Raw genomic sequence first — 13904 nt, 5'->3', positions numbered from 1 at the left:
CCAATTCTCTCTCTGCAGCTCTCAGCCATGCTCCGACACTGCCGGCCTTTCATTAAGACATAAAGTAAGGAGTAAATGAATGATATCCTGGGATCTACAGATTCAATAGTTTTTGTTCTTTATTTTGGGTCCTACCAGACAATGGTCAGGACATACTCCTGTTTCTGTGCTCAAGGATATTGCTGCTGGTTCAGGACCACTATGGCACCTCGGATCAAACTCATGTCAGCGGCATAGAAGAAAAGCACCCTATCCGCTGGACTCTGGTCCCCCAGTTCAATATTAAATGGAAAATTCTGGGAAATAAAATAAGGCAAGATGAGCTCCATTAAAATGTGTGTGGAAGGGAACTGGAGAGTTAATAGAGCAGGTAAGGTATTAACCCCGCTCATTCCTAAACTTGGTTTGATCATATACCCTGAGCACAACCTGGAGTCTTCTGAGTGCAGAGCCAGGAGTAACACCAAAGCACTGACAGTTCTAGACCTAGAACAGAGGGGGAAAAATGTGGGTAAAGTAATCCACAGCCTCCAAATGTCCTCTTCTATGAGAGTGTATGGCTTCAGCGATGCCTCTGGAACCTCATGGTGATGTTTAGTACAAGGATAACAATGAAAAGCTTCAGAGAATGTGGGGATAATGCGACTTTTAGCAATGAACTAATGACAAATACTGCAAAGAAACCACTAATGACCCTAAGACATGAAACGTGAAGGGGAAATTTATAAGGATTGACATGTGCTCTGTCTCTTCCTCTCCAGTCCTATTCATTTATTTTTTTTCACAGAATTACACATAGAACAGGAGCCCAGGGAGATTGTAACAAAGGGCAAGATATGTGCCATGCATTGGGCTGAGATGAGTTCAGTCCTTGGAACCCCGTATGGTCGTAGAACCCCGCACCAAAAGGGATTCCAGAGTGCAGAGCCAGGAGTTAAACCTGAGAATCACATGCCCCTCCCCCACAAAGAGAAAAGAGAAATGCAGAGTGAAAGAAAAGACACTGAGATCTTATAAATGGAGGTGACAAAATGATATTGGCCTCCGGTCATTCTGTTTGCCATTTCTAAAAGTTTTGTTGGAGCCAGTAATATAAAATCAATTTTTTGTGTACCTAAAGGGGCAGGTTGGGGATGGAGGAAAAACAGGGGCATTGGTGAGAGAAGGACACACTGACAGTGTTGGAATCCAAATGCCTGAAAAAACTCTATAATGGAAAGCTCTGTGATTCATGGTGTTTTAATACAAATGAATTTTTTAAAATTGCTATTGGCAATCAACCTGGCTGGAGTGATAGCACAGTGATAGGGCGTTTGCCTTGTACACTGCTTGCCAGGTCGACCCGGGTTCCATTCCTCCACCCCCCTCGGAGAGCCCAGCAAGCTCCGGAGAGTATCTCGCCCGCATGGCAAAGCCTGGCATGCTACCCGTGACGTATTTGATATGCCAAACACAGTAACAACAAGTCTCACAGTGGAGATGTTACTGGGCCCGCTCGGGCAAATTGGCAATCAACACGCCTGTTGGGGAGCTTTGCAATCAACATAGAGCTAAGTACATCTCATTGTCTAAAACAATTTTTCACTCTCATGTCAGCATCCATCCCTCTACTGATTGTTTTCTATACTGCCCACATTCTGTTGAAAACTTTTCATTTTTCTATGACAACCACACAGGCTTCTGGGCACAAAATTTGGCTGTATGGTTCTCACCGGCAATAGCTCAATGCTTGCAGGCTCCTTGCTTGACAATCAGAGAGTGTCCACTGAGAGGGAAGACTCACCTTGGAGTCCCTGCGAGGCAGAACTTTGTGTCAGAGTGAGCCTGTCCCCAGAATTCTGAATTGGGGCTGGGTCTCGGTCCCCACACGAGCCAGCAGGCTGGGGTAAAGCATCCTTCCCAGAACCAGAGTCAGGATTCCAGAAGCAGCGAATGTCTCCCGGCACACATGAGGCTGCTCTGGCCAATGGTCCAGATCAGGGCAGGTATTCTAGCCTCGGAGCCACTCATTAGCACGGGCTCCCCCGCCCTGCACTGGATTCCCCTGGGGGAGGATGCTGGCTGGACAGAAATAATGGAAAAATTGCCCAAGCTTCCCTGGAGAGCATCTTGGGAGTGATGCAAAATCTGCGCTTTCCACTTTGTCCCCATCAACTCTCAACTCTCAACTCTCCTGCCTCTCACAACACTGTCTCACGTCCTTGTGCGTAAGAGTTCTCAAACTCAGGAGTTTATTTTTTAATCACTCCATTAGCAATGTATTGGTAAAAAGCTGTCTCTTTTTTCTTTTTTTTTGCTTTTTTGATCACACCCCGTGATTCTCAGGAATCACTCCTGGCTCTGCACTCAGGAATTACTCCTGGTGGTGCTCACCATATGGGATGGCAGGGATCGAACCCGAATCAGCAGTGTGCAAGTCAAACGCCCTACCCGCTGTATTACCACTCCAGCCAAGTAATAAGCAATCTAAAATAAATTCTCATGGGCCTGCTATGGAAGCAGGCTTGAGGGGTGCTTGGAAAATTGGAGACAATGGTGGAGGGAAGTGACAGTGGTGTGGAATTGATGTTGGGATATTGAATGCCTGTAACAAATCATCATGAATAAAAAATTAAAGAAATAAATAAAAAGTGAAAAAAATCATCATGAACAACTTTGTCAACCTCGGTGTTCATATAAAGTGTAGGGGAGATTTACATATTGTAGACCTTATCTATTTCATGTAAACTCCAAAATATATTAGTACGGAAATTTTTTAAGTTTTATTAATGACAGGTAAAGCATGATTACTCCCATAATGAGAACCAAGCACAAAATAAAATTGAATGCAATATACTTTAAATTCCAGAGCTGAAAGCTTACTTATCTAAATGAGAATGGATATATTTTATTATATTTTATTTCATGGTTTGAATTTCTTTGTATTCATAGGTTAAAATCATAGAGCTATCACAAATTGGATTTTACTGATTTATTTTCAATTTACTTTCAATTTGCAATTTCTTTCATCTCGTAGGAGCAAACAGTATAAAGTAGATGTGTCAGGTGCCTAAGGGATCAGGTTGGCGTTGGGGGAGAAACTGGGGACATTGGTGGATAGAAGGTCACACTGGTCGTATTGGAACACTTAATGCCTGAGACAAATGTATTATGAAAAACTATAAATCATGGTGTTTAAATAAAAATAAATGTATTTTTGGATGAACATGGAGGAGTATCAGGCTGAGTGAAATGAGTCCTCAGGAAAGAGACAGATAGAGAATGACTACATTCATTTGCAGTCTATAAATATATATACATACATATATATCGTAGAAGAAGAAGAATATCCATGACAAAGGAAAACAAGGGTTACTAGGATTGGTCAATGGTTGGAACTAACCAGAAGTGTGTATGGGGCTGAGCATAGGTAAGATAGAGAAGAGACCAGCATGACAATAACAGCTGGAAATGATCACACTGGACAAGAGCTGAGGGTCAAAAGTAGGAAAGGGGGGACTGGAGTAATAGCACAGCGGGTAGGGCGTTTGCCTTGCATGCGGCCGACCTGAGTTCGATTCCCAGCATCCCATATGGTCCCCTGAGCGCCGCCAGGAGTAATTCCTGAGTGCAGAGCCAGGAATGGCCCCTGTGCATTGCAGGGTGTAACCCAAAAAAAAGTAAAAATAGATAAAAATAAATAAATAAATAAAGTAGGAAAGTCGTATTCTTGATAAACTTTCAGTATCAATATTGCAAAACACAGTGCCCAAAAGGGGAGAGAGAGAGAAAGAGAGAGAGAGAGAGAGAGAGAGAGAGAGAGAGAGAGGGGAAAAGTGCCTGTCATAGAGGCAGGCGGAACCGGATGGGTGAAGGAGGTGAGAGGGAAACAGGGGACATTGGTGGTGGGAAATTACTACACAGGTGAAGACAGAGGTGCTGGAACATTGTATGACTGAAATTCAGTCATGAACAACCTTGTAATTGTGTATCTCACTGTGATTCAATTTAAAAAATTGTCTCCAAATGTGACCTGGAGAGGTCGCATCAGGGGTGAGTTCTGCTGGATGTCTTTTGTTAACTCTCAGTGGTGGGGACCAGAACGAGAGGACATTTGTATCGATGCAACCCACCTGGGTTCGAGCCCTGGTATCCCTTAGGTTCTCCTGAGCACCGCCAGGCATGGTTCCTATTTGCAGAGCCAGGATGAACCTCTGAGCATAGCCAGGGGTGGCCAAGAAAATAAAATAAATAAAAGATCAAATGCTAACAACGATCACGATCATTACCATCCTGTTGTTCATCGATTGTCTCCAGCAAGCCCCAGTAACGTCTCCTTCATCCTAGCCCTGAGATTTTTTTAAAAAGTGCCATATTCAAGGCTCTTTCAGGGTTAGGAGAATGAGACCCATCATTGTTACTGATATTTGGCATATTAGGTACGCCACGGGGAGTTTGCCAGACTCTGCCGTGTGGGCAGGTTACATTCAGTAGCCTGCCAGTTTGTCAAAAGTAAGGATGAGATAATAAGATGTCTCGGGGCCGCAAATGCAGCCACGCACGTTCGGGAGCTGGGTATTATAGTCTCTTGGTCTTGGCCATTGATGGGATTACACGGCGCCAGGGGGTCAGTTGGTGGGTGTGACCCCTGCCTACTGGAATGTGGAGGATCTGGGTAGGGGATGCTCAGCCCCGATCCGAGCAGGCTTGGAGATCTCAGCCCCGGGACTTGCGTGCCTTTGTTCTTCTGCTGGTACCTTCCTGCGTGTAGAGAGTGGTCTCAGCATGGTGGTGGCTGGTTCAGGAGGTCTTCGGCTGCCGGAGCCCTGGTCGGGGCAGGGAGGGAACCCGCTCCCCTCCAAGGGGTCCCGACGAGGACAGCCAGGCACGGAGGCAGGAGACTCTGCTAACAACAGTTCTCATATATAGCAATGTAGTTGATAAGGATGGAACATTCTCCTTTTTTTTTTTTAGCATTTTGGGTCACACCCAGCGATGCTCAAGGGTTACTCCTGGCTCTGCACTCAGGGAATTACTCCTGATGGTACATGGAGGACCTTTTGGGATGCCAGGAATTGAACCTGGGTCGGCAAGCACCCTACCCACTGTACTATCGCTCTGGCCCCAAGGACGGAATATTCTTGAGCTCAAAACACAAAGCCATCATATCATTCTCCTAATGTTACCAGATGAGCATTACACAGAAAAATCAACTAGGGGCCAATATCTGTGTGTGTTCAAAAGAGTGACAAAGTGTGAACAAAGGCATGCGGGTCCTGGGGCTGAGATTTCCAAGGCTACTCGGATCGGGGCTGAGCATCCTCCACCCAGATCCTCCAAATTCCAGTAGGCAGGGGTCACACCTACCAACTGGCCCCCTGGCGCCGTGTAATCCCATCAACGGCCAAGACCAAGAGACTATAAAACCCAGCTCCCGGAACTGCATGGCCGCATTCACGGCCACCCGACATCTTATTATCTCATTCCTACTTTGGACAAACTGGCAGGCTACCGAATGTAACCTCTCCACACGGCAGAGTCTGGAAAACTCCCCGGGGCGTACCCAATATGCCAAATATCAGTAACAATGATGGGTCTCATTCTCCTAACCCTGAAAGAGCCTGGAATATGGCACTTTTTAAAAAATCTCAGGGCTAGGACGAAGGAGACGTTACTGGGGCCTGCTCAAGGCAATCGACGAACAACAGGATGGTCGAGATCGTCGTTCAAAAGTGTGTGAGTCCTTAGGGGAAAAGGCAGCTGTGTGTGTTCAAAAGTGAGTGAGTCGTTAGGGGAAAAAGGAGCACCAAATAAAGGGTGCTGGGAGGATCCTCCCAGGATGGGAGATGCATGCTGAAGGTAGACTACAGACCGAATATGATTGCCACTCAATGCCTCTTTTGCAAACCACAGCACCCAAAAGGAGAGAGAGAACAAAAAGGAATGCCAATGCCTACCACAGAGGCAGAGTATGGGGGTGGGAGGGATAATGGGATCAGTGGTGGTGGAAAATGCACACTGGTGGAGAGATGGGTACTCGATCATTGTATAACTGAAACCCAAGCACAAAAATTTGTAAGTCTACAACTGTACCTCATGGTGTTTCACTAATAAAAATTTTTTAAAAATTCAAAAAAGTGCTCAGTAAAGAGTCATTTATTCCAATCTAGCCTTCCTCTTCTTCCATGCAGTCTCACCCACTGCCCATATCCCCACTTTTTGGCCACTCACAGCCTTAGCTACATAGCCAATCAGGAAAGGTTGGGGTAGCAATTATACATTGGTCAGTTAGCACAATCAACATATAAAAACCCTTCCTTCCGAGGAAGCTTCTTCTAAGACAAAGATCTCATCCTGCTAGGAGAACTTCTCAAGGGCAGAATTTCATCTCAGGGTATACTTCTCCTTTCTTAGTCCATCAACAATCATCTGAACAGAATGGGAGACTAACACCCAAGGATAAGAGAGATAAGGGCCAGGAGGAGGATCTCTCCATAGCTTAGACGTGGGCCTCACATGCTGGGGGAAAAGGCAGCTGGGATAGAGAAGGGGCCACTAAGTGTATGATGCTTGGAGGGCAAGCTTGGGATGGGAGATGCGTGCTGAAAGTAGACTGTAGACCAAACATGATGGCCACTTACCACCTGCATTGCAAACCATAAAACCCAAAAGAAGAGAGAGAGTAAAAGGGAATGTGCCTGCCACAGAGGCAGGGGGAGGAGAGGCATGGGGTGAGAGTGGCTGGAGGGATATACTGGAAACAATGGTGGAGGAAAATATACACAGGTGGAGGGATGGGTACGCGATCATTTTATTACTGAAACAGAATCATGAAAGTTTGTTGTGTAAACTCAAAGAAACAGCTGCAGTCTATCTCTCCCGCTGCCCACGTTCGGTAGTCTCACGCCGCTTCCCTCACCCAGGGGAAGGTGGATGGCGATGGGCAGGCAAAGGAAGGAAACAAGGGCCAGGCTGGTTGTTCTTAGTTGCAGTTTATTCCATTCCCAATTATATTCTCCTTTGATTCTCCTCCTGCTTCTTCCTCCCCCATGCTACTTCATTCTCCTTCTCAATCCCCCTTCATTCTCCTTCTGGCTCTGGAATCTGGATCTGGATCTCCTTTCTCCTTCTCCTTCTGCAGTCTGGATCCCACAGCCTACTCTTACAGTCTAGTTAAATCACAAAACATGAGGGGTTGGGGCTTACACATAGGTGTGGTCACAATCAATAGGGGTAAAGTTCTTTCCTTCAGGGGGTACTTCTTCGAGGACAGATACTCTCTCAGCAGGACAACCCCCCCCCCCCCCAGAACGGATTCCCCTGGGTGTGTTTCTCCTCTCCTTGTCCAACAAACATATAAGCATTCATAATATTAATCAATTTGTATGGACACAGTAAGAGATACATTAAGCTTATAGAACTGCTCTCCTAGGGCCATCTCGATCTCAGACTACAGTGCTCAGGCCAGATAGTCTTTCCTATCTCTAGCAGGGTCCTAGTCTTGTTATTACTTTTGAATCATGACAGCGTCTGTCCATGATCAAGCTCTTAGCTTAGAGTTAAGAATCGTGGCACTTTGGCCTGGCCCATTTCGATGCCAGATAGCTCACATTTTGCCCTGGGTCCATTCGGTCCCTCGTCGGGACCCGACTTTTGGGGTGCTAGGAACTAAGGGCAACTGAGGCTAAGTCGAGAAAGCAGATGCCCAGGAGTGAATAATATTCAAAGACAATTAAATCCTAAGTTACAAAAGCATAATATTAATTGTCTTCCTGTATCTATACAAAAAGGACATTGCTTTAACGTAAACTCTTCATAAGACATAAGGAGAGGAGAAAGACAATATTTCACTCACGCATATAAAATCATAGATTTCTGAGGAATCTGACCTTACAGGTTAACATAGTCTAATTAGGGGGGAAAGCTGAGTAACTGATTGGGGAGGAGAGCATAGGAAAGAGTTTACAGAAAAACACAATGGAATGGAAGTGCCTCAGGAGCACTTTAACAAACCTGAGTTCCTTGTGGCAAGGGAGGAAGGACACACCAATGTCATCCTACAGTTTGTAAGTCTGTAACTGCACATCAGAGTGATTCATTAAAATTTTTTTTAATTTTTAAGATCTACTTCTTAATAATCTTTCTAATCATTTTGTATGGACACAGTAAGAGATAATTAAGCTGTTACGGAGGGTCTCCTGGGAACATCTCACTATAGAACCCAGACTACAGTCTTCAGGCCAGATTAGTCCTTCCTAACCCCAGCAGGGTCCTTGCTCATCACTTCTCTTTGGGTCATGACAAAATTTGTCCACAGCCGTGCTCTTAATTTATAAGTTTTATGGCACTTGGCCAGTCCCAGTTCCAATGCCAAAGTAGCTTACAGCTTGCCCTGGGTCCATCCAGTCCCTCCATCGGGACCCTGCTTTTGAGATGCTCCGAACTAACGGCATCTGAGGCTTAAGTAGAGTAAATACGACAGATACCGAGGAGCAAATGTTATTCAGAGTCAATTAACTCCCAAATTACAAAAGCATAGCATGAACTGTCTTCCTGTGTCTATACAAAAAGGACATTGCTCTAAAGTAAACTATCTGAGGGGCATAAGAAAAACGGAAAAGAAATATTTCACTTACAAATGCAAAATCCAGAGATCTCTGAAGAATCCGATTTTATAGGTCACAGGTTCTGATGAGAGGAAATGAGTGGTTAACAGATAGGGGAAGCAGAGCACAAACGAGAAATTAAAGATGAATGGCAGTGCCTCGGGAGCACTGTGATGAGTGTTACTCAGTAAACCTAAGCTCCTTCCTGTGGAGGAGAAAGGACTGGCCAATGTTATCCAACAAATCTCCATCATCTCAATCTTCATCTCCTGAATGAATATTGTTAGGACACAGTTCTTGATCTCCACAAACGGTGCAAAGAAACTATTCCGAGAATGCAATGGACAAACGAGGTTTATTGTTCTAGGTTCAAGCTCCACCTAGGTCACGCAGGACCAGGATTCCGAGCAAGACCCCGAGTGGTTGATTTTCCACCCTTTTATAGGTCTTTCACTGGTGCTCTCTGCGCCTTGCCCAATCAGTTTAAACACAGCATACATATCTAATCAATGGATTTAAACGATTTCAAAGCCATGCAGTCTCTCAACCCATAGATTCAAAGGTCAGCATTTGCATTTAAGCGGGCAAACAAGTTAAGGCAGTGAAGCATAGGCAATCTCCCCTGACCACCCGTGTCCCATGTCATCAATCATTTGGGACACTTGCATCCGGGGTGCTGGGCCTCAAGGAGAAGAACAAGTCGTTCTAAGAGCATGGGGTTCCGGTAAAAAGGATCTGAGAAAAACGAGTCAAGATCTAAGAAAGAAAAACTAGTTCTTAATCTAGGAAAGGCAAGTTAGTTCCCGTAAGTTGGTCAGCGTTCATCTGGTTCAGGGCCTCATTCCTCACAAATATAGATGTGAAACAAAATTTGTCGACAAAATAAGTCTGTCCTATGTAAATCCATACATCACATAGAGCGTGTTGATAGAATCAGAGAATAAGTTTGTGGCATCATCCCCAATCAACTCAGAAATCACCTTCACATGAGTTCACTTCTTCTTGTGGCCAAAACTCTTAGCAAATTGAAAATGAAAGAAACACACATGAATATAGAATGGGTCGTATTTGGGGCCAGACAGAAGATACAGCACGTAGGGCACTTATCCTACATGCAGTGTACCCAAGGTCTATCCCTGGCACTCCACAGTTTTCCCTAATCCCTGTCAGGAGTAATATCTGATGCAAAGTCAGGAGGAATCCTTCAGCATCTCTGGCATGACCCAACGAAAACAAAAACCAATATCCTTCTCCAACTTTAAAATGGAGATGAGTCACCAGAAAATTACACATCAATATTCATTGTGGTACCCCAGTTTCTGATGAGAACTGCCTTTCCGTAAAGTTTCTCCTAGTGTTTCCATGGTACATCCTGGTCTGCAGAGCAGCCCTGGGTACCAGGTAGCTCCATGTGGCCGGCAGTAAAGTAGCAAAATGGAGAGAGACCACAGCAGGTAGAGCATTTGCCATGCATGAAGCTGACTGGGTTCCTTTCTAGTACTGCCTATCCTGATGGTCCCCCAACCCCCATCAAGAGAAATATCTGACTTCAGGCCAGGAGGAAATATTCGAGCACCTCCAAGTGTGACCCAAAAGTAAAAACAAAGAATAAAATGGGTGGGCTGTGTTTGACCAACCACAGAAACAGGAAGCTCATGAAATAAAAGTAGCTAAATACAGCATCAGCACATATAGGCATGAGCACACACACACACACACGCACATGCACACACACACACACACGCACATACACACACACACACACACACACAGCCCTCCAGATGAACATGAAGCCATATACTTCCACATAATAACATTGAGAAGAACAGTTGTGTGATATATGAAGCAAGGAAGGACATAAAAGTGACAATAATCTCAAATCTTCCTCTGTTCTCAACATACAAATATTTCTTGCTCCCAAAAGCAACGTGCTTCCTGTTAGTAGTAAACTCATGACTGCTAGTGGAAAATGAAACTAGAGAGACAAGACAGCAGGGAGGGTGCTTACCTTGTGCATGACTGACGAACCCCCATCCCCAGCCCCACATAGGGTCCCACAGACCTAAAGTTATTCTTGAGTTCAAAGTCAGAAGTAGCCCCAGAGCTAATCCAGTTGTGCGCGCCCCTCCCCCCCAAAAATAACTAATAGCATGGTCTCACATATCATTCAAGATAAATCATTTTCCTCCTCCTCCTCCTCCTCCTCCTCTTCCTTTTCCTCCTCCTCCTCCTCCTCCTCCTCTTCCTATTCCTTCTCCTCCTCCTCCTCCTCCTTCTTCTTCTTTGATTTATTTTATTTTGTTTTGTTTCTGGGCCACACTCAGTGATTCTCAGGACTTATTCCTAGCTTACACAAAAGAATTATTCCCGGCAAGACTCAGGGGTGCATATGCTGTATCATGGGTCAAACCCAGGTTGGCTGCATGCTAGGCAAGCACCCTACCCTCTGTATCACTCCAGTGCTTTAAGAGAAATTGTTCTTAAGAAATGCTTGCGGTTGGAGGGTTAGTGTGATTAGTACAGCAGGTAAGAAGCTTACCTTGCATACAGCTAAGCTAGGTTCAATCACAGGCATCCCATATCACCCAGGAACCACCAGGAGTGATTCCTCACAGCAGAGCCAGACTAAGCCCTAAGCATTATTAGGGGATGTGACCCAAACACAAAAACAAAAAATGAAGTCACATAAGAATTGAGAATGCCAGGAGAGCAAATTGATGAAAGAAGGAAAATGATTACAGAAGGAACATGGACATCAGAGAGATCACAAAACACGGTCCAGTTCAACTCTAGCTGATACAGGTTCATATGGTCCCCAGAGCCCTCAAGGAGTGCTCTCTGAGCACAGAGCCAGGAGTCAGCCCTAGCACAACCTGGGGTAGGCCAAAACCACAACAACTAAAGAGCTACCCAGAAGAAGGGCGTGGGGATACCACAATCTGGTCATCATTCCAGAACCCGAAACTCTGAAGTTACAATCAAAGACAAATTCTTCAGTCCTGAACCACTAGACCCTTTGTAGCAGTTCTGTGAAAAAGTCTTTTCAGAGCCCCCATGAGGTCTTTGTTCCGGAGACTGTAGATGAACGGGTTCAGCATGGGGGTGACCACCGTGTACATCACCGAGGGGATGGCACTGGACTGAGAGCTCTGGGTCACAGCAGAGCTCAGGTACACGCCGAGGAGCGTAAAATAAAACAAGGAAACCATGGAGAGGTGAGACGCACAGGTGGAAAAGGCTTTAAACTTGCCCTGAGCCGAGGAGATTCTGCGGACGGAGGAGACGATCTTAGAGTAGGAGTAAAGGATGCCACCCAGGGGTCCACCCACCAGCATCACAGCCACAGAGTACATCACCAGGTTATTCAGAAAAGTGTCTGAACGGGCCAACTGCACTATTTGTTTGAGTTCACAGAAAAAGTGGGGGATTTCTAAGTGCATGTAGAAAGACAGACGCAAGACCATTAAGATTTCTAACAAAGAATGCAGGTGACTGATGACCCAAGACACCAGGACCAGCAGCCCACACAGCCGGGGGTTCATGATGACCGGGTAGTGCAGGGGATGGCAGATGGCCACAAAGCGGTCATAGGCCATCACGGCCAGGATGAAATCATCCAGACCCGTGAAGAGGATAAAAAAGTACATCTGGGTGAGGCAGCCTGCGTAGCTGATGGCCTTGCTGTGTGTCTGGATGTTCTGCAGCATCTTGGGGACGGTGGTGGAGGTGAAGCAGATGTCCACCAAGGACAGGTTGGACAGGAAGAAGTACATGGGCGTGTGGAGGTGGGTGTCTGAGCTGACGGCCAGGATGATGAGCAGGTTCCCCAGCACGGTGATCAGGTACATGGACAGGAAGAGCCCGAATATGTAGATCTGCAATTCAGGGTCCTCTGACAGTCCCAGAAGGAAAAACTCAGGGTGTCGTGTAAGGTTCTGTGGATCCATGCTGTGAGATGGGCTGTGAGGAGAGAGAAAATACAGCGATGGTGGTTTCCAATCCTCTCTCTGCAGCTCTCAGTCAAGCTCCGTCACTGCCAGCATTTCATTGAGATATAAAATAGGAGGAAATGAATGATCTCCTGGGGTACTCCGATTCAATATATTTTGTTTGTTTTTTTATTTTGAACCACACCGGGCACTGCTCAGGAAATATTCCTGGCTCTGTGCTCACGGATAATTCCTAGCTATCTCAGGACCACTGGAGCACCTCAGATCAAACCAGAGTCAACTACATACAAGGAAAGTACCCTACCCACTGGACTCCAATCCCCCGGTTCAATATTAAATGGAAAACTGTGGGAAGTAAAATAAGACTAGATGAGTCCCTTAAAATGTGTGTGGACGGGACAGATAGATTGCTCCATAGCTGGAAGCCTGCCTCATGAGCAAAGGGGACAAGGCAGCTGGAATAGAGAAAGAATCACGAAGAAAAAGATGGCTGGAAGAATCAGGGATGGAAGATGTGTGCCGAAAGTAGATAATGGACCAAACATGATGACCTCTCAGGGTCTGTATTGCAAACCATAATGCCCAAAAGTAGAGAGTGATTATGGGGAATCATGGGTGCCATGGAGGCAAGGGGAGGGTGGGAAAGGGGGGGTTTCCGGGGATATTGGTGGTGAGGAATGTGCACTGGTGAAGGGATGGGTGTTTGATCGTTGTGTGATTGTAACCCAAACATGAAAGCTTGTAACTATCTCACGTGATTCAATAAAATTTAAAAATAATTAAAAAATAAAAAATACATAAAATGTGTGTGGAAGGGGAATTGAGAGAGAGTACAGCAGGTAAGGCATTTGCACTGCATGCTCCTAAACTTGGTTTGATCCATGGCTACTCATATGGTACCCTGAGCACAGCCCAGAGCATTTCTGAGTGGCGAGCCAGGAGTAACACAGACATATTGCCAGATCTGGCCCTAGAACAAAGGAAAAAAGATTGTGGGTCAAGTAATCCACAGCCTCTGATTGCCCTTGTATGAAAGTGTAGGGCTTTAGCGAAGTCTTTGAACCTCAAGGTGATGTTTAGTCCAAGGATATCGGTGAAAACCTTAAGAGAATGGGTGGCTAATGCAACTTTTCGCAATAAACTAATCACAAACACTGCAAAGAAACCCCCAATGACTCTAAGACATGGAAATGTGGAGGGGAAATAGATAAGGATTCACATATGCTCTGTCTTTTTCGCTCCAGTCCTATTCTTTTTTTTTTTTTTTTCACAGAAATACACATCAAAATGGGAGCCCAGAGAGATGGTAACAATGGGCATGCCATGTGTCATGCATTGGTCTGAACTGAGTTCAATCCCTGGAAACCCG

The 13904-nt window shown here is 45.5% G+C and overlaps 1 protein-coding gene across 1 annotated transcript; it reads right to left on the bottom strand.

The window, feature by feature from the left end:
* Nucleotides 1-11578: 11578 nt before the first annotated feature.
* On the bottom strand, nucleotides 11579-12532 carry LOC130022248 (olfactory receptor 7A10-like). The gene has a single exon (XM_056112999.1). The coding sequence runs from the start codon at nucleotides 12530-12532 to the stop codon at nucleotides 11579-11581; it is 954 nt and encodes a 317-aa protein (XP_055968974.1).
* Between the last annotated feature and the right edge of the window lie 1372 nt (nucleotides 12533-13904).

This window comes from Sorex fumeus, unplaced genomic scaffold, assembly GCF_029834395.1.
Source record: "Sorex fumeus unplaced genomic scaffold, SorFum_2.1 ptg000019l, whole genome shotgun sequence".
Lineage (NCBI taxonomy): Eukaryota > Metazoa > Chordata > Mammalia > Eulipotyphla > Soricidae > Sorex > Sorex fumeus.
Note: the sequence above shows the minus strand (reverse complement) of the source record. Positions and strands in the feature narration are given on the sequence as shown.

Excerpts from the sequence above, each read along its gene's own strand:
- LOC130022248 (XM_056112999.1), bottom strand. The coding sequence starts at position 12,532 with ATGGATCCACAGAACCTTACACGACACCCTGAGTTTTTCCTTCTGGGA.